This window comes from Scleropages formosus, chromosome 17, assembly GCF_900964775.1.
Source record: "Scleropages formosus chromosome 17, fSclFor1.1, whole genome shotgun sequence".
NCBI classification, from domain to species: domain Eukaryota; kingdom Metazoa; phylum Chordata; class Actinopteri; order Osteoglossiformes; family Osteoglossidae; genus Scleropages; species Scleropages formosus.
In genome coordinates this window covers 13,170,742-13,192,438 of record NC_041822.1, presented here as the reverse complement: position 1 = coordinate 13,192,438, position 21,697 = coordinate 13,170,742, and the positions used below count along the sequence as shown (strand labels likewise).

At 44.4% G+C, this 21,697-nt stretch overlaps 2 protein-coding genes across 2 annotated transcripts; both read left to right on the top strand.

Annotated features, from left to right (window-relative positions):
* Positions 1–2,119: 2,119 nt before the first annotated feature.
* Positions 2,120–3,103, top strand: foxb2 (forkhead box B2). The gene has a single exon (XM_029259648.1). It carries the CDS (start codon positions 2,120–2,122, stop codon positions 3,101–3,103), a length of 984 nt encoding a protein of 327 aa, XP_029115481.1.
* Positions 3,104–20,155: 17,052 nt separating this feature from the next.
* LOC108938431 (C2 calcium-dependent domain-containing protein 4C) lies at positions 20,156–21,409 on the top strand. The gene has a single exon (XM_018758987.2). It carries the CDS (start codon positions 20,156–20,158, stop codon positions 21,407–21,409), a length of 1,254 nt encoding a protein of 417 aa, XP_018614503.2.
* Positions 21,410–21,697: the final 288 nt, after the last annotated feature.

Here is a 21,697-nt window from a genome sequence, read left to right as displayed (position 1 = left end):
CTGGGACACAGAGGTGGGTGGGACACAGAGGTGGGACGCAGAGGTGGGCTCTGACACCTGGCCGCCCACGAGCCCGGGCTCCTCTCCTCCTGTGCCTGCACACAGACCCGCAGGAGCGCGCACGGGAGCGCGCACAGGAGCGCGCACAGACTCTTCCTGCTCCTCCTGCATTCTCCGCGATGCCGCAGCTCCGATATGCGGACACTCTCGTCCTCTCCTCTGCAGTTCATTCCGGGCAGTGAGCTGAGCCGGGCCGGACCGGACCGGACCGAACGGAACCGGGCCTGTTGGGCTGGGCTGGGTTTTAGTCCTCTCTGCTTCTGCATGCAGGTGTGTGTGTGTGTGTGTGTGTGTGTGTGTGTGTGTGTGTGTAAAAGACAGCAAAGTGTCAGGAAACACATAAACTGGCCACACTCGCGATTAATCAATATAATAAGAGTGATCGGAACGCTCGGGCGTCACGCGCCTTCCCTTCCCATCTCACATTCAAATTCACCGCATTTTTTACACTTCTGTTTCAACTGCCCACAAACTGGGAATTATCATCTACATTTAAGCTATGCCAAAATGAAATAAAAGTAGCAGTTTGGAACGTAAATACTTACTATTTATCAAGAATAAACCAGTTTTATTGACGATTTAACATAATCGATTTATTGGTATCGATTACGAAGTGTTCTGCACAATTTCTGCACTAAACTAAGTCTTCAGTCACTTCAGCAAATTGTATTAATTTGTATATTTTACATACCAGTACAAATAATAGTTAAGGAAACAACTGGTTTATTTCCATTATTTTACAAGTCCCATTCGCAATATTCAATATTCCAGTCTAAATATCTGTCTGTGAACTATCACACCGACGATATATTGGATTTCTGCTTTATTTCACCCATTTCATAAACCAAAGCTGAGCAAACATTTTTACGTAATAATTAATGTAACATTTCCCTTCGCTCTACAAAAATATTATCAACACACGGGAGTAAATAACACCCGTCAGAACACCGCCACTTTGCCTTCCAGTGTAAATTTGCTCCATTTTTCTCACTTTAATCATTGCATACATTATCTGCAATTAAAGCCGGACTCGTAAGGTTATTAAAAAAATTTTTAAAAAAAACTACAATGAAAAAAAGTCGCTTTTGGAGCCTGCGCTAATACTTATATAATAGAAATGTCCATCATGTCTAGAGTGTAATCAGGGTTGAAGAGCGATTTATTACAACCTGAACATTGTTGCTCTGTTTGTCAAACACAAAACTTGTCAGAGACGACTTGGTAAAAGAGATCATCCACCCATCACCCACAATAAGCACTTTTTATGACTGATTTTTATAGTTATGAATCCTTTATTATGAATGAGGGTCGCGTGGATGCCATCACACTAAAGCTCTTATTGACAACCGCTAAACAGGTGCAAATGAAGTCGAGTTGAACCCCCACCCCACCCCACCCCATCCCCCACCCCCCCCTCTCCCTCTTCTCTCCTATTTGTCTCAGAGTGACTGTCATGTGATAATCAACGGAGACCTGCGGGGGTCTCGCACTCTCTGGGATCGTTACAAAACCTGCGTGGAGCTGTGGGTGAGCGCACACGGAGCGCGCGCGCACACGGAACGCGCGCGCACACACGGAACAAACACGCGACGCGCCCGCCCGCCCGCCTGCCTGCCTGCCTCCACGCGCCGAGCGTCGCGGCACTTTGTGGAGAGAACGCGCCGCTTGGAACTTTCTGCCGCCGCCCGATGCCGGTGAGAAAAGGGGCTCTGGGGGGCTTCTGGGAAAGCAAAGGCACCTGCGCGTCCCTGCACGGCGCTCTCGTCTCGGCCGTTCCACTGCCCACCTGCTGGGTCACCGGACGTTCCGTCTCGGGAGTGATCGTTGTGTGACCATCAGTCTGTTTCTCCCAGTTTTGAGAGCGAAATCCAACATTTGTCACTCATTCCTACATACATAGGTGCGGTGTGTGCAGCTCGCGTAGCTCCACGCGCGACACGTGTCTTCTGTTGGAGAGCGCTGCGGTGGATGATCTTCGGCTCGCTGCGCTCCCCCTGTCCGGGCCAAGTGTCCTGAGAAGATCATCATCATCATCATCATCATCATCATCATCATCATCATGCCTCGTCCGGGGAAGAACTCGTACAGCGACCAGAAGCCTCCGTACTCGTACATCTCGCTGACCGCCATGGCCATCCAGAGCTCGCAGGAGAAGATGCTGCCGCTCAGCGACATCTACAAGTTCATCATGGACCGCTTCCCCTACTACCGGGAGAACACGCAGAGGTGGCAGAACTCGCTGCGCCACAACCTCTCCTTCAACGACTGCTTCATCAAGATCCCCCGGCGCCCGGACCAGCCGGGCAAGGGCAGCTTCTGGGCCCTGCACCCCGACTGCGGGGACATGTTCGAGAACGGCAGCTTCCTGCGCAGACGCAAGAGGTTCAAACTGATGCGCTCCGAGCACCTGGCCAGCAAGAACCCGCCGATGCTGCACTACTTCCACCACCAGCACCAGCAGGCCAAGCTGGGCATCGGGGGGGCGGCGGCGGAGCCCCCGGGGGGGCTGGGCAGACTGCCTCAGTTCCAGACGTACAGCATCAACGGGACGCAGCCGGGCGGCTTCAAGCATCCCTTCGCCATCGAGAACATCATAGGAAGAGACTACAAAGGCATGATGGCCGGTGGGCTGCCCATCGCCTCGGTCATGCACCACCTGGGCTACCCGGTGCCCACGCAGCTCAGCAGCGTGGTCAACTCCATGTGGCCGCACGTGGGCATGCTGTCCGAGTCCATGGCCCCGGTGCCCGTGTCCTCCGAGTACGGGCCGTTCGGGGTGCCCATGAAGAGCCTGTACCACCCGAGCGGACAGACCATGCCCGCCGTGCCCGTGCCCATCAAAGCCACGCCCGCCCTGGGCCAGGTGGCCGCGCTGCCGGGCCTCGGCTCGAGCCCGGGTCACTTCTGCACCTCCTCCTCTTCCTCCTCCACCTCCTCCTCCTCCTCCTCCTCCGCCTCATCATCCTCTCTCCTGGAGAAGGGCATGGCTGATTTAAGCGAGGTGAAGAGCGGCTCCCTGCACCCGGCTCTCCTGCTCTCGTAAACACACCTGTCTGACAGGGTGCGATCGAGTGCGATGAAGCGGACAGTAGGCAGAACGCACGCGCACACACACACGCACACACACACACACACACACACACACACTGCAGGAACGCGAGTGTATTGCGTGGGTCAGTCTCGAGCTACTGGAGGTGAGTGGGAGCGCGACCGGACGCGGCGGGACTGTTCCGCTCTTTTTATTACGGCGCCTTTAGTGTCCCGTTCGATCCCGGCGGTTCCAGCGATCATACTCTGAATTATGAATGTCAGTATATAACTTGCCCACTTCACATTTTACAGTCTACGCAACTTTCTTCTGTTTTTCTTTTTTCCCTTTTTTCTTTTTTTTTTTTTTTTGAAGTATGCAGAAGGCGACCTGATGTTTTTTTGCAGTTTCTTTTACATCATCATTATTATTAGAATTCTCATGCCGGAAAAAAAAAAAAGAGTAAAACAAAAGTGCGTTTGTTTTAAATGAAAATGAAATGTATTTATAAGGTACGTTACAAAAATAATTTACAAATAAAGATGTAATTGCATTGTAAGAAGTGAATACTGCATTATAAAAGATCTATAAAGCACTTTAAATTCAAAACGACTACTGTATGTCCTATTGATTATTGAAGATGGCAAATAGTTTTACATAACTCTGTACATATATAAAGGATATGAGAAGTAAAGATCATTTTAAAACACGTGTGTTTGTGCGTCTGTGAGTAACGGGCTGAGCACAGAAAATACTTATATTTGAACTGGTAACTCCAGTGAAACTACAATTCTCCAAGGACCGATATTCGGAAGGTTTAACTTAATTAACAGGTGAAATATGAGCTTAATCTAAAACACTTGTTGCCGACGCATCCTGCACCCGATAAAGAAATCATTATATACACAACATGTCACTTTTGGATGCATTTATGCACAATTTCCGGACTAAAGAGTTGTTTTATTTTAATGTTCTCATAGTAGTACAGAAATGTCCCCAAATAATAGCGCACGAGCTATTTACGCAATATCTTTACGCAAGTGCGATAAAAACGCATTTGCCGAAAAACGGTATTAAATAAATAGTCGAATTTCAGTTCCTCTCTTTTTTGCTCTTTTACACTGACTAAAATAAAACATGAATGACATCTTAATACTTTAATGATTCGTGTTATGTTACGGAGGCTCGCAGTTACAAATAATAATAATAATAAAAAAAAAAACATCCAAAACAACCCAACCCGGATTCGAAGCATTTCTTCGTACCAAAAACCATTCAGACGTGATCAACAAAATTCACAATTTCTCATAAAATTCCACCAATTAAGAATGATGCCTTTCGATCATCCATGCTTTTTTCTTTTAATCGATTCAATCATTATTGGAATGACTGAATCACGGTTTCGCAGACCAGCGGCAGCGGTACCGTTCGCCACCAGGATGCGCGAACACAAAAGTAATAACTAGTAAGTAATAATTAAATGGAGAAAGAGCAGGAAAAGGCGGGTGAGAGGGTTTCCCGAACACCGTGTGTGTGTGCGGAGCTGCGAGCGATCGAGGCGAGGCGCACTGACACCACTGACAGCACTGACACCACTGACAGCCTGTACCGCTCAACTCCAGCGCTCGTTTCTCCCGCAAAAGTAAGGTCGCGAACACCTTCGACACAGCACAACAATAACAGGGGTGTTTTATCTTAAAAAAAAAAAAATAAGAAAAAAATCTGGACTAGGGGAAGCGAATCAGTGTTCAACAGGAGGAGTGATTGCGCGTGACCGGAACACCTTGACACGCACACACGCGATCAGACTAAAAAGAACCAGCACAAGGTATCATAATAAAGCAGCATTTAAAAGAAAGAGCCAGAAACACTTCAGACAGATGTGATCTGAAGGGGCGTCGACGAATATATCGATACGTTGTTTCGGCGACATTTTTTGCGATGGGCAGTTTCCCTTCTATAAGCGCTAAGAAAACTTGACTAAAAATTATTACTAAAATAACTTGATCTAGTATGTGACATTTAGCTCAGGAATTATAGGAAATCTAATTCAGAAGATACGGAACTATATGACGTCGTTCGAAACAAGTCAATTAGTAAAAACGTAATAATAATAATAATAATAGATTATTATTATTATCGATCATTTCAAAGTAGCAACTTCAAGGTAATAGAAATTAGAATTTAGAAAAAACACGCAAAAACCAACTGATGTGACATATCTAATGAAATGTAAGTTTATATCTTCAAGTTTATCACACTTGTCTGCATCACACAAGAACACAGGACATTAAATCCGTGCGCAGTCATTCTTACACATATTAACACACAGACTGTCTCACATGCAAACCACTGACATATTGGTGCACCCATACTGGTGCATATCCACAGTAAATGGCATGAAATATAAGAAATACACACTCGCGCTGGCTCGTGCTGAAACTGATTTATAGATGCATGCTTGCACACATTCACATCTGAACACGCAGCAGCTCGGTAACACACACTTCGCTCTGCCTTTCCATATGTGGTTCTACTGAACAGGGCCTTAATCTAGTCAATAAATACATTGAAACAAATCTTTTAGAAAAGAACCTAATAGTTTTATTCATGGTATAGATTTGTTTGTTTTAAAAATGTCTGTAATTTTGTCTTAATGCTTCATTACTTATTCAGAGAGTAAACTTTCAATTTGAAGAACATTTAGATAATGGTATTTGATGTAACTTTTTTCCCCTCAGCAAATAAATCTTGACGATATTCCAAAAGAAGAGACTAAAATCCAACAAAAAAAGAAAAAAAAAAAAAAAAAAATCAATTAATCTTCAGCCTTCAGCAATTACAAGCAATAAGAAAACCAAATATACATGAAAACCAGACTTGATGATATATGCGCTGCTGGTGTATTTTCTAATTGACCGTAAAGTCATTTAGCAAACTATCCTGTAAAGAGAAGCAATATGAAGTCACATCAAAGAGATCTTAAATAACATCACAATGAGACAATGAGATAAATGACAACGAGACTTAACCGATACACTCAGCAAACAAAGCAGTCACGCTTATTACCATTCAGCAAGTTGACATTGCTGGTTTCTGTGTCTGTGCAGGAGAGTAAAGCAGTTATGTGTGTGGGGGGGGGTGTTGAGGGGCAACCCCATGCTGTAACACACTAATCTCCCCATCAATTCCCCTGTACTCCTCCGTTGTGTGCTCATCTTCTGCAGTCAGGGCTTCGCAGTCATCTCACTTACCATGGCCAAGCATAACAATAAAGGAGGAGGATTGTCTGTCGGGGCTGGGGGGGGGGAGGGGCTTCTGAGACTTCAAAAGCTGACATCGGATCAAGTTTTTCTTGTTTTGCCTCTTTTTACCATATTTCCATCTTTGATGTTTACCAGCTTGGGCCTCTCTGAAAGGTGGAGAGGGTGAGAGATGCATAAAGAGGCCTGTTTAGTTCATCCCGGCGTAAGTGTTCATGTCCTTCTTATTCACCCACACAGCGTTTGCAGCATCCCTCTGTTTTGCATGCAAAAGGATGGTTGATACCAGACAATTACAAACAGACTGTTTGAACAAATAATTGAGATGCACAAGTGGAGGGGTACGGAGGTGTGAGGTCATACATATTCCGGAGATATTATCGAAAGACAATGACTGTTAGAAGCTTGGAGGGGAGGTGGAGGGTTCTCTCCCATAGATGCACAATGCTGGTGAAGTTAATCCGAGAAGATTCACAAACTCTAGTTCTGCAAAGACGTACTATGACAAAAAAAAAAAGAATGAGGGGATTAATTCATGCTTTTTTTTTCTGAACAAAATACAAAAAAGTGATTTCTGTACCAAGTTCTTTATAAATATTTGTTAAAGGTAAACGGTTATGATATTTTACAAATCTGTTCTTAGAATATTGAATATTATGAAATTCGTGGTCTCTCTGAGTTCCCAACTTACAGTAATTCATTATTTTACCCTTCTACGTATCTATTTTGATGCACAAGTTAGTAAGAAATTTCTGTGAATTTCTAAACTGAGTGCTTTAGCGCTGTGGTATTACTAGTTCAAATTTATGTGGTGTAAAGTCTCAGCCGGGCTGTTCGTACAGTACACCTTGCTGTTTTACTGCAGGGAATGAACAGTCGTAGTTTCTGACTCCCCCTAACCCCCCCACCCACTCTCTATGCCTTCAGTCCTGATAGATGAAGCTGTCATTTCATCTCTGCTTCAAGTGGAATAATGACACTCTGATAAAGCCGTTTAACATTTATACTTGCAATTACCCTATCTATAATCACTCCAGATCCCTGACGCAAGCACATGCACGCACATATATATATACACATTTCATAGCTCAAGTGAGCTTCTTAAGACTTACACTTTGCAGTATGTCCAATGTATTTGTATATAATTCAAGTCATCCATCATTATGCAGGAGAACCACATCCTAACATCTGAGTTTCATGTGAAATCATGCTTCGAGGAATGCACTGATCAAACCCGACATTGTGGCAACGGAGGAGCATAGAGGGTAATCAAAAGATTATTATGTTTCTTATTAGCTCATAATTAGCACCATTTAATTATGCAGTACCACAATGGATAATAACCAAGAGACTCGTAATTAGAGTCGTTCAATGTAATGCGCAAGCAATTCTTGAGAGTACTCCCAAAGCTAAGATGTCACAATCATGACTATGAATCCAAGTTTCACAGGAAAAGCTCTGACTCCCTGATGCACTTTGTTTTTTTTTTTGTTGAGCTGTACACTTGGACCAACTGCTACACCACCCCAGATACACTGGGACAAGTCAACTAGAAATTATTTTTGCTAAGAGAGCTCCATGAAGCCATGAACATCAAACATCAAATGTAATCTCACACACGCAGTCAGAAACAACTTGTCCCAAGCAGGGTTGCAGCAAGCCAGAGCCTAACCCAGCAACACAGGACTCAAGGCTGAAGGGGGAGGGGACACACCCAGGATGGGATGCCAGCCCATCGCAAGGCACCCCAAGCAGAACTCAAACCCCAGACCCATCAAAGAGCAGGACCCAGCCAAACCTACTGCACCACCATGCCAACACACCCCCATGGAAAGAACACAAGAAAATATAATTAAATATAGAAAACCCCCATGTTTTTTTATTTTTAATTTATCTTGGTGGAGTGCAGTTTCAGGGGGCGTGGTGGCGCAGTGGGTTGGACCGGGTCCTGCTCTCTGGTGGGTCTGGGGTTCGAGTCCCACTTGGGGTGCTTTGCGATGGACTGGCGTCCCATCCTGGGTGTGTCCCCTCCCCCTCCGGCCTTTTGCCCTGCGTTGCCGGGTTAGGCTCCCGCGACCCCGTATGGGACAAGCAGTTTCAGATGATGTGTGTGTGTTTGTGGGGGGCGCAGTTTCAGACTGTGTGTGCGTTCTTTCCAAAAGAAAATAGCTGTGATGCAGCAAAACTGCAACCTGTATCAAGAATTCAATTCCCCTCATGTTAGAAGCACGAAAAGCATTTCAGTTTATAAACAGTGAAGAAGCTTAAGTCCTTAAGATTAAAAAAATTCTCTGCTGAATTCCAGACGCATGTAGCCATAGTCATAGCCTTCACCCCATCCCCTAGTTATTAGTACTGTTATGCATGTTTGTGCAACTGGTATTAATTTTTCACTGCGGATTTCCTTCAGTGTTAATACCTTTCTTGGAAAGGACATTTTGAGCCTGTAGCGACTTGTAAACTCTGCTAGAAGTTTGATAGACGAGTTCACCGAAGGTCATTTTAACATTTCATTCAGCCGTTTGGCCGCCTGGCTACAATCCTCAGCTGATTAAGTAAAAAGTGCAATCAATGTCATCAAAACTAGTTACCCTATTACTGAAGTGATTTGTAAATAAACAATTTTAGGATTTACAAAAATGATCTGCTCAGATTTGGTTAGTGCGACTCTGGAGCCCTAAAAAACAAAGAACTTTGCTTTTCTTCGGAGGTTATTTTAAACTATGAGTAACGCGGATGTGACGATGAATAAAATATGAGGTTACAAGATCGTCAGTGCATCATCCCAAATCTTCAAAACATAATAGCGCTACCGTTTGCTCTGCAGTCGTGGGTGATAACAGAATCAGATATGAGACATTAATCACAATTACACAGACTCTAAAAGGTCCAAGGTGGCAAATTCTACTGGCTTTCTAATGACCAACAAGAGCATGCTGTCATAATGAAGCGCTTAATTCATTAATTCCCTCATTACCACAGGGTCCCTATAACATGCATAATATAAAAAAGTTAGCATAATATTGTATTCTATGGCCTGGGTTGTAAATTTAGTCCTGATTGGTAATATCATTGGACAAATTACCTTAATTGCTTAAAACACATAATTGCATTGATAGATTCATAGTTTAATTCAGAGAGAATGGTGCAACAGCAAGAATGTATAGCCAGGTTGTAACACAATTTTTGTTCAGCAAAACTGTATAAAAACATCTTTTGGATGGCTAAGGTACCGGAGAATACTCACATATTGTACTTGTACAATACACTGGTTTTCAAGGGGGAAAAAAAACTGCAGTTTAACACAATGGTCTCCAAATTCAGCTTGAATTAACCTGAAAATAACCTGAAATTTGTCACCAGTCTAATGTAAATTAAACTGATGAAGAAGCTTTTTACTTCAAAGGTTTTGACAAAACAACACGAAACCAGATTTACCTATGGATTTTAAATACCACCAAGTTTAATTCTCTTTCCAGTACAATAAAATTGTTTACAGAAATAATCATGTTTCTATTTTATATTAGTTTTATCAAACCAGGATGAAACATTAAAAAGAGTATATTTTGTTCATAATGCAATCGAGCAGCAGATGGTTGGAAGTACCATACCAGGTGGTTCAGTCGATTGGGCTATCGCCTTATAACTATAAGGTTATTGGTTTGAATCTCTTTCTGCTGCAGTATGCCTGATGGCAGGAGCTTACCCAGAGGTACCCTCGTCTTCCAGTAAGAACACCCTGGTGCACATGGGGGAGAAAAAAATATATGATGCTTTTGATAATTAATCAGTTACAGAAGAAATTATTAATAAAGTATCTTTATAACTACAGTTACATTTATTTATTTAGCAGATACCTTTTTCCAAAGCGACTTACAATGAACTCTATGTAGTGTTATGAGCCCACACACCTTATTCACCAAGGTGACTTACGCTACTAGATACACTGCTTACAATGGGTCACTCGTCCGTACATCACTACTATCCATAATAACTGCAAGTTTTGTTCACAGGCCAACAGATCCCATAATTTCGCTGCTTTATTCCTACCTTCGAAATAGAAAAGGCTATTTTTAATGTGCCTTGCAAAAAACACAAAACAACAAAACACAATACACGGCCTAACAAAGTGTTCTCTACAGTACAAAGTGATTAATAGTGTAAACTGAGAACTTCTGAAAACTAGGCTCCTGAATTCATTTATTTCTCCATAATTTCAGCAGAGACCAACACGCACCTGTCACTAAACGTCCGTTGTCACTTTTTTCTCGCCAGAATCCCTGACATGAAAAAGCAATCTACAACAGGGGTACATGACCGTCCTTACACTTGAATTAGAACGCTTTTCCTGTGTTTTTACCTCAACCAGCTGATGGCCTCTGCCGGGCTGTGATTTATTGCAGGCAGCCGTTAAGAGAACAGTTCACATCTGTACCCCTCGCCACCCGGCAGTTTCATTTCCCGGAACGGTTGGCAAGTGTCGCTGGCTCCTTGGATCAGCGTGCAGGTGATGGCACACCAATAAAAAACACATGTGAGGTGCATTAAGTGAAGAGGACAGAATGAAGCTGTCAGGTGGTTTCGGTGAATGAGAGGTCACCTGTGCGGTGTGGCCGACCACCATAATGATTCTCCAAGGAGGTGGGACAGACTGCAGCTCGTTCCGTTGATTTACGGACGGGAGGTCAAGCCATAATGCTGTGTCAGCACATTTGAATTGTTACAAGTTGTCCTTTAACAAGGACCTCTGACGCAGCTCATTCTCAACCTAATTTAGACATCGTTGTTAATGGAATACATTATTATTATAAGTACATTTTACTGGAATGGTTCCCTGTTCTGTCTTAAAACACTGCAACACATCTAAGTCATAGAATTAAAGCTGTTTAAGCCTATATCCTATTTTTAATCAGTCCATGGATGGTTTAGAGTTTGAAGCTGAAAACTGGAAAATGTGATGTGATAATGATGACAATGCTTATTTTACGTGACGCTTTCACTCAAAACAGCCATTTAAATAAGGAGCAAAAGTGAGTTGCATTATGTGGCACAACAGTGCGGTACGTGGTCAATCTCATTTCGAAGTTGTGTCAAGACCTGAAAAGAGCTTTTATGGTTCAGAATTGCACATCTTGTGAGCTAAAGCAGCTCTGCACTGATAAGTGGGCCGACAGATACAGGAAGCATTAAGTTGCGGTCATTGCAGCTAAAGGGGGCGCAACCAGTTATTGACTATAAAGTGACAATTGTTTTTCCCCCACCTGTGATTTGACATTTCCTTACGTTTCGCAGAAAGAAAATGACGTACAAACAGCGCTGGTACCACTTAATCTCTTTCAGGCTCCGTTCATTCACGACTAGAAGCGACAAAAAAGATCCAATAAAATTTAATGTGAAAAAAGCTGCAAAAAATACACAAATTGTGAATTTTTAAAATCGCAAAGACTTTTCAACCAAACCTTTAAAAATATTCTTAAAATAGCCAATAGCTATTTTAAGAATTTAAATTTGTAGTGCATGGGAATAAGTAGAAAATTTACACAATGTCAAACATGTCTGCCATTTTCATCAGCTGCTCGTCCTTTGCGGGGTCACAGTTGTCTGGAACCTTTGGCACAATTACAGGGCTCAAGATGTGGTATTACAAGACTTGATCAACCGCTACACCCCAACCAGACCGCGACGCTCTTCCACATCTGCCCGCTCGGTGGTCCCGCGCACGAAAGGTTAAGCACGAAGGTTCTCGGTTCTGCCTCCGTTGTGGTGGAACGACCACCCCCTCTCACTCAGAACTGCTGAATCTCTGTCCACATTTAAAAAGGGTCTGAAAACTCACCTCTTCCAGACTGACTTCGCCCATGAACTCTTAATTTCATGTAAGGTGTAAATGGTCATGCGCCATAACTTCAAGATCATGCCTGGATAAACCTTTACACAGCTACTCTTGTAATGTATGTAAAAGTTAACGTGTATCTCAAAAAAAAAAAAAAAAAAATAGTAGGAAGGTGATCAGGAATCGTTGAATCATCGATATTCTGAAAGTTTTACGCAACTACTCATCACATGAACATTGGTTCATATGGCGGAAAGGAACAAACTAACTGCACTTAATCACACGTCTGCATCTATGTCTCTCTTCCTGCTAATGTAATGCACACATTGTATTTTCTATGAGATGTACGTCGCTTTGGAGAAGAGTGTCGGCTAAATGAATAAATGTAAATGTAAATGTACAGTCTGGATAGCACACCTTGTCACGCCCCCAACCGCGTGCCCAACCACCGCACCTGCAACAAATCACGGAGACCAGGTACAAAGAGGTGGCCCAGACAACCCAAAACTGTGGAACCTCATCTGAGCAAGTGTTGCTCACATCCTTTCGACTCCGACTCCCGAACACTTCCTCAGACGACGACCGACGATCGATCGACCGACCCTCGCCTGTTCCAGACAGCTTCCTCACCTGTCCCTCAACAAAGACGCACCTGCACTTGAGTCTCGTCTGTTGGCTCCTTGGTTGGACCACGACACACCTCAGCTAAAGGGCATTAAGCAAAAATTTTGATGGTGCTGTATTTGCATTAATGAGGGGTGCGGTGGCGCGGCAGGCTTGGCCGGGTCCTGTTCTCTGGCAGGTCTGGGGTTCGAGTCCTGCTTCGGACGCCTTGCGACGGACTGGTGTCCCGTCCTGGGTGTGTCCCCTCCCCCTCCAGCCTTATGCCCTGTGCTGCCAGGTTAGGCTCCGGTTTGTTACAACTCTGCTTGGGACAAGTGGTTTCAGACAGTGTGTGTGTGTGTGTGTGTGTGTGTGTGTGTGTGTGTACACTCTGGGATATGTACAAGACTGGCTGGAAGCTGAGAGGCAGCGGCTGTCCCAAGGCAACAATTAACTAACAGTAAAGGAATGAATGACACATCACCTGTCTAAAATTCTGTAGAGCATTTTCACAAGTATTCCACCTTTACTGACTAAAAATTTGGCTAGTGAATGTCTATTCATCCAATTTCAATATCCGCTTGTCCTGAGCAGGGTTGCGTTGAACTGGAGTCTATCCCAGAAGCATTGGTCGCAAGGCTGAGGGAGTACACTGTGGACAGGAGGCCAGTCCATCACAGGGTAGTCACACACACACACACACACACACACACACACACACACACACACACTAAGAGCAATTTAACATCACCAATTCACCTGAACTACATGTCAGGACTGCGGGAGGAAACCAGAGCACCCAAGGGAAAACATGCAAACTCCACAAAGACTGAGAAGAGATCAAACCTACATTCTCTCGTACCACCAGGACACCACTTGCCGCGCCACTGTGCTGCGTCTGGCAAATACTGATCATCAGATTTCCTCAACGAAATGAACACTGTCTCTGAAGTTTCAAAACACACACAGACATCAGAAGAGACGGCATCAGAAAAAGGTCTTTCGCCGTCGTATTTGCGCACCTTGGGGAAATGAAGTGACGTCCGTTTTCGGTCTCGTATGAAGGTTCTGCGTGACTTTGGTGTGACATTAGGAAAATATGATCATGCCAGACCTGGACCCGGCTGTACCGGCGACTGTTCCGGACGCACCGTGGTCGCCCTCATTTCCCGCCACCATTCACAGGGCAGGCAGCCTCAAGCTGCTCACTCGTTTAACTTTTAATGCCGTGCTGCCTGCAGTTAAGAGAGAGGTCCTCATCTGACTCCTGGACCATTTATCTTTCCATTAGAGCAGGCACTCAGATTTTATTGGAGTAATAAAGTCTGTCTTAACTCCCACAAAAAGCCATCTGACCTCAACGCAGAGGGCCGCTACTCCATATTCATCAGCTCCCAGGCTGCTGTGGCCTGCTGGTTACATGGTTCCTCAGAACATCTTCAAGTGTTTAATTCGACAAGTAAAGGTTTTCTGACTTGGACAAAGAAGCCACGACTAAGGTAAAAGGCTGTTTTTTGGGTGGACTTAGTTGGCAACAGTGTTCAGTAAATGACCTTAATTGCTTAAACAACATAATTTGATTGTAGTTCAATTCACTGGTCATAGTGAAACAACCGTGTTCAAACACACATGATGTCAGGACTGCATCCCAATCAGTCTATTTAAATTGAGGACTAACAGTAGGACGGAACCTGGCAAGATTCCAGCGGACATCATGGCATTTTAAGGTCTTTCCAGAGATATTGTTATAGCACGATTCCAAACTCCTTTTTACATTTACACTTATTCATGTAGCAGACACTTTTCTCCAAAGCGACCTACAACCTGTGCATCACATCAACAGCAAAACGTTAAGCTACCAACTATTATTCACCCATTTCTACAGCTGGGCAGTTTCGAGTAAATACCTTGCACAGGGGTATTGCAGCTGGAGGTAGGATTCAAAACTGCAAATTTTGGGTCCAAAGGCAGCAGCTCTAACCCCCACACTTCCAGCTGTCATATCCATCCATCCATCCATCCATCCGCCCGCCTGCCTGCTCATCCATCCATCCACTTTCAATAACCACCTGTCCTGAGCAGAGTCCTGGTAAGCCAAAAGACTGTCCCAGAACCACTGCACATAAGGCTGAGGGGGTACAAGCTAGACAGTATGCCTGTCCATCACAGGGTATCCACACACACGCACGCACACACACCCATCCATTCATTAAAACACACTGGGCAATGTAGTATCACCACTTCACTTGAACTGCATGCATATCTTCATGGACTATGGGAGGAAACCCACACAGACTGAATGGGGATCAAACCCACATTCTCTTGCACTACCAGGATGCTATGAGACAACAGTGCTACTTGTGGTACATTCCTGCCACTCTGCTACCCTTCTTTTCACATGTATATGTTTAATTCTAATTTAATTTACATTTTCCTGATCTAATGCTATTTGGCCATTTAACAAAGGATATTCTACAGAGGGGGGTGAGGTGGCACAGTGGGTTTGGCCTGTACCTTCTCTCTGGTGGGTCTGGGGTTTGAGTCCTGCTTGATGTGCCTTGTCATGGACTGGCATCCCGTCCTGGGTGTGTCCCCTCCCCCTCCAGTCTTACTCCCTCTGTTGCCGGGTTAGGCTCCGGTTCGCTGTGACTTCACTCGAGACAAGCGGTTTCAGTCAGTGTGTGTGTGTGTGTGTGTGTGTGTGTGTGTGTGTGTGTGTATTCTACAGATATAATTTTAGGAAGACTTTGAATACTGAGCTGAAGCTATGACTTTACATCTAATGTTCAGATATGACTCTCCCTAGCAGAGGTCACACGGCATTGAGTCTTAAGAGATGCTCACTGCACCACATGGATCATTTTTATCTCAGTATTGAACGAGACACAAGTGGATGACAATATATAGATTTCAACATATATCAGACACACATAAAATACATTAGAGGCAACATGTGACATCAATTACACTTTAATGTCTCAGAACTTTAAACTTGGTTGGTAACAGGTTACTTGGACATAACCCGTGATAAATATTTTTGAAATCAATACCGAAAACCATGAAAATATTTTTAAAAATCTCAAAAGTCCATATTTTACATTATTGCTAAATAATTATTAGTTTAGATTATTGCAGGCTTCCTTAAACAGCTTTCTGGCATTTCTAATCACTATTTACTGCTGAACTGCCACCTGCTATCAACACAGTAGGCAGCACAAGTATTGACTATTAATTGCATCTTTCATTCTTCAATATTCTTTGATCGTGCAAATGGAAACTTAAATTACACATGTGGAATTTTATTAAGATAGTTTCACGTTACGAAACAAGGATTCTATTGCATCTGAGAAAGCCTTCAGTATTTTTTAAATACTGCACACAAAAACCTGTAACTTTTCAGTGTATGCTGTGTTAAACTTAATCATATAGTGCCCCTTAGTGACAAAATTTAAAAGGAACTTTGTGTGTGAAGGGAGGTCTTCTCATAAATATCAAAGTAATATTAATGTTATACCATTCCAATGAAATATTACCATTGTGAAAAAGCCTAATTGGATAGACAGTTAATTTAATGAACTGGAACACATTCATTTATTAAGGTGCAGAACAGTGTAATAATGTAACAGCGTAATGAACAAGGTGCCTCTTATGATTCCCAGTAGATGTCACTGTTGAACTTAAAGAGACTGCTGTTGTACTGGACTTCTGCTGTAGAGCTTCACTTAAACTGGTCAGCTAAGCTTATTATTTTCAGACCCCCCCCCCCCCCATCAGCATCATTGGGTAGTATAGTGGCTGAAGCCATGGCCTTCCAAAGGAAGGACCTGGGTTTGAATCCACCCTCCTCTACCTAGGATGCTTAAGCAAAGCAGTCACTATGAATCACTCTGCTCAAAAACTCAGCTGTACACACAGGTAGATAACTTTCAGTAGATTAACGTGGTAAGTCAACTTAACGAAAAAGTGTAGTTGCCATGGATTCATGACATATAGTAGAATTTTTCAAGATCTATTTTGATCCCCAAGTTCATGTGCCACATAATGAGTTGCCATAGTTTAAAATACATTTAAATGAATAGATGGCACGTGGGGGGGTGCAGTGGTGCAGTGGGTTGGACGGGGTCCTGCTCTCCAGTGGGTCTGGGGTTCGAGTCCCGCTTGGGGTGCCTTGCGACAGACTGGCGTCCCGTCCTGAGTCTGTCCCCTCCTCCTCCGGCCTTACGCCCTGAGTTGCCGGGTTTGGCTCCGGCTCCGGTTCCCCGCGACCCCGTGTGGGACAAGCGGTTCAGAAAATGTGTGTGTGTGTGTGTAAATACATGGCCCTCCACGTGTATGTAATTTCGATCAAAACACTTTTCCTGCAGTTCATGTCCTTGCAAATAAGAAAACTTTGTTCACAATCACATACAGTACCTCTTCCAGCTGAAACAGCTGTATATCAGAGGAATCTGTCCTCACAGGGCAAGAAAGCCCTACAGAGGGTGGTCAAAACAGCTCAGGGAATCATGGGCACACAGCTACCAGCAGTCGAGGACACCTACAAGTACACCGCACGCTGCGTCAGAAAGACGATGCGCATCATGAGAGATCATAGTCACCCCGCACGGGCACTTTTCTCTTCCCTGCCATCTGCAAAACGACTTAGGTCTATTCGAACCCGCACAGCTAGATACAGGAACAGCTTTTACCCCGCTGCTGTAAGAGTGTTCGACACTCACCAATGTGCCACCTTTAGGAACCAGAGTTGGACTGCTCCTTCCAAGCACATTGGTAGATTGCACTGTCACTTTAAGCATTCTCATGTTCTGAGTTCTCTGGCTGTCTACTGTTATTTATTGCTATTCTTATTAGCATTACTCACTGTCATTGTTATTGTTTTGTGCAGAATTTCTATTGTTTTTCCTCATAGTCTGCAGAGAAGTATTCAAGAAGAATTTCATGACACTTGTACACGGTACTTGTGTCTATGACAGTAAACAATAAACTTGAAACTTGAATTAGAGGTTTTATTGAGCGCAGCATAAAAACTGCAGTCCTTAAAGGCTCAACTCCGAGATGTCATTAGCGGTGCTACTGTCACAATTACAGGCACTAATAGACTGAGTAAGTATGGTAAAAATAGCCTTCCTTCACTCTTCATCTCAGTGCATCACATGTTTTGCAAAGGACCAGTGATACTGGAATATTGTTCCTCCAAAACTATTACATATGGATCTCATGGTGGCACAGCAAGTAGCGCTGCTGTCTCACAGTGCCTGGGTGGTGCAAGAGAACATGGGTTTGAACCCTGCTCACTCTGTGTGGAGTTTGCATGTTCTCCCCATGTCTGCATGGGTTTCCTCTGGGTGCTCTGGTTTCCTCCCACAGTCCAAAGACATGCTGTTCAGGGTCCCCCATTGTGTGTGAGTGACAGAAAGAGTGTGTTCCACTGATGTATGGATGAGTGACCCAGTGTAAGTAGTGTATCTAGCAGTGTAAGTCTTTGGGTGCTCTGGTTTCCTCCCACAGTCCAAAGACATGCTGTTCAGGTTCACCCATAGTGTGAGTGACAGAGAGAGTGTGTTTCACTGATACATGGATGAGTGGCCCATTGTAAGTAGTGTATCTAGCAATGTAGTCACCTTGGTGAATAAGGTGTGTGGGCTGGTATCACTACATAGTATCTGTTGTAAGTTGCTTTAGACAAAAGCATCTGCTAAGTGAATAAATGTATATATCTTATAAAAGCAGCTTTTTTGTTAATACACAATCAATTAATGCCTGAGAAGGTCCCAAAATCCTTTCCCCTTCAAGAACCATCTGTTAAGCTGAAAAATATTCTGTGTCACCTAAATGCAGCACTTACACTTAAACGTTCTTCACCCTTCATCAGCACTGCCGCTCTCCTTTGTACAGTTTGTATTGTTTTGTAACAGAACCACAAAGGCTACTGAAGTGTGTTGTTCGTGGTACAACACACACCTGACATAATAATGTCAACGCATTAACATCGCCAACCGGTTATAAGCCCGATCTTGAAGAGTTTGTTTTCCGCCACACAAAACGAAGACCACTTGCAGATTCCGATCTGGATCTCCGAGCAGCGCCAAGCCGGCGCCGCTCGAAAGATCTGTCTTTGAACGGGCCGCGTTGAAAGAGTCCCTTTGAAGGCCTTTCATTCAGAGGCAGCCTGAGAAAGACCACATCACCCCTGCTTTTATTTTTAGAGGAGAGACTTTTAAATGACCCTGTTGTCTTTATAGCTGCCCTGCAGCCACCAGTGCTGCCAAATACATTCCATTGCGCCCTATAATGAGGAAAAATGCTTGTAAAATATGCAAGGTGAGGCACGTTTTTGGCCCCAGGGCAACGGAGCTTCCTGATTCCACATGTTCCCTGGGAGCACAGCTCTGTCTGACCTCTGACCTCCGGAAATGCTCAACCTGACTTATTGCCTACCAAGTCGTCAAACGACACATGTTTTTGACAGCGGTGTATAACTACACCCTGATGGGAATTTTATATTTTCGGATAAAATGAAATACACGTTATTTGCGGGGCGGAAAGACCGCGTTAAAATACCCCTTTCACCCCACACGCACGCTTCACGCGGCCGTGCGAGGCAAATCGAGGTTAACCGCCTGATTGGCTGAGACTGGTGAAAGCCAGGTGACGCAGACACCACGGTGGCTTTTTAAAAAGCGCCGCTGCCCGCTGTCCCTCATAGCAGAAGAGAGGCCCCATGACACCCACCATCAAAGAAGGAATCTCACAAGTGATTTAGGAAGGTAGGTGTCATTCTTTCCATACCCCCACTGAAGCCTCAGAAAATGGTCAGATCATATTTGATCTTTGCTAATTTAACGATTGACTATTGTAATTAATTGGATTATTTTAAAATCAAATTTAAAATGTTGTACTATGTATGGTTTCATACTCGAAATTCATTATTTTACAATAGCGGGCATTTGTTAATGGTCGCTGTACGTAACTGATGCGTAAAGTATTTGATGAAGGATGTTTTGCTGTAAATGCAATTAGGACTGTATTTAAAATGTTCAGGCTTCAGACGGAACTGTTTGAAAGACAAAGTACATAAATATAGCACAATATGCATGCATATAACATGATAACTTAATTGGTCTATGATGAGGTTTGTGGAGTGTGCACCCCACACTGGGGGAAGTCATTTCCGGGGGATTAATCTAGAGGATATAACCATTCAAAAAAGATATTGCCTCTAATACAGATGTCCGATATCCACTTTCTCGTAACATTTTGTAATTGTTAGTGTCCCAAAGCCTAAATACATACGACTACACTGTTCTGTCCTGTGTTTTACAGCGTTTCTTTCAGAGTACAGCTTGTGAGAAAGAGCTCTGGGCCGCAATGTGGCTTCTAGGCAAGATCAAAGGCAGTATGGAGAGCCTTCCCACTGAGCTCGGTGCAAGCCTTGGAACCCATCCTGGAGTTTCAGCTAAGGCCAGCTTCTCCAGCAAGTTGCCCATCAACGTTCTAACACCAGACAAAATTCCAGACTTCTTCATTCCCCCCAGACTGACCAGGAACGTGGCTTCAGATGCAGACTGCACTTTGGAGAAATGGATACCTCGGTCTCTTGGATCTCAAATCCACATCAAGAATTTGATACATAACAGCTTAGATCCAGATGGCAACACACCTAGCAGAGGGTACATGGGTTTCATGCCCAATCACAGCGAGCATGTCATAATGGTAGAGAATGTGGAAAAGGGTCCAAAGAGCAACACAGGAGGCAAACCTGACAGGAGCGTAACATCTTCAAAGCTGCTACTTCACCCCAGGGGGTACTGCGGGTTAATAGGTCTATACGAAAGCCCTAACACTCGCCGCAAAGAGTCTTTATTTCACTCAGAGCTAACCAGCTACTCAGTGGAAAGCAGTCCATACAGATCCCCATCTGGGCTGAAGCCAGTGTCCTACTGCAAGGGACTTTCGGAGCAGGGCAGCACGGAGAGCGATACGCCCTCCTCTGCCGACTCCTCCCCCCGTGGCTCCCCCGTGATGACCCGCTCGGCTTCCAGCTCAGTTTTCTTCAAGGTTCAGGGACAGGAGAGTCCTCTGGACCTGTCAACACACTCCACGTTGATGCAGAACCTGAGAGCCGATGAAGCTGTGCCTGCCTCAAGCTCCAGGGAGAGAGCCTTGCATCCACCTTTCCTCAGCAGCTCCCTGCACCCACCGGTGCTGTTCCCGCTGGACCTGCTGCACTGTCAGGAGCGCTTGCAGAGGGAGCATGTGTTGCCGCTGCTGGGCCGCGGTTGCGTTCGCCTGTCGGCCGAACTCGATCCCGCCAACTGCACTCTGCGCGTTCGCGTGGTCTCGGTGGAGGACCTACACGATCCTGCCCGTGACGGCCGGCTGGTCCACTGCTGTGTCAGCGTTTGCCTGACACCGGGCAAGCATCAGCGGCAAACCAGCGCCACCATCAGAAATTGTCGAAACCCCATCTTCAACGAGGACTTCTTCTTCACGCAGCTCACAGAGGACAGTCTTCAGAAACTGTACCTTCGCATAAAGGTCCTGGACAAGGCTTCCGGTCTGAAACGGAATGTCATCCTGGGTGTCATCTCCAAACCCCTCACACAACTGCTGCCGTTGTAAACGGATGCCCGACTAAGTGTATTTTAGTATAATATTTTTGCTCCATCACGTGGACACGTCAGAATTGCAAATTCCACAGAAATCCAGCGTAGCATCAAGATTTGTGAACAGACAGAAAAGGTTAGACTCAAAACCCAATAGATTCCTTGTCAGTATTACAAGTGGCAGGTACAGCGACAAGTGTGTATTTTTGTTTGGCAACCTTCTACCTTGGCTCTTCTTGTAATTTATGTAAGCTTTTTAACTTATCATTTTGTATGTTAAGTTATCACACTTGGTCTTTTGGTG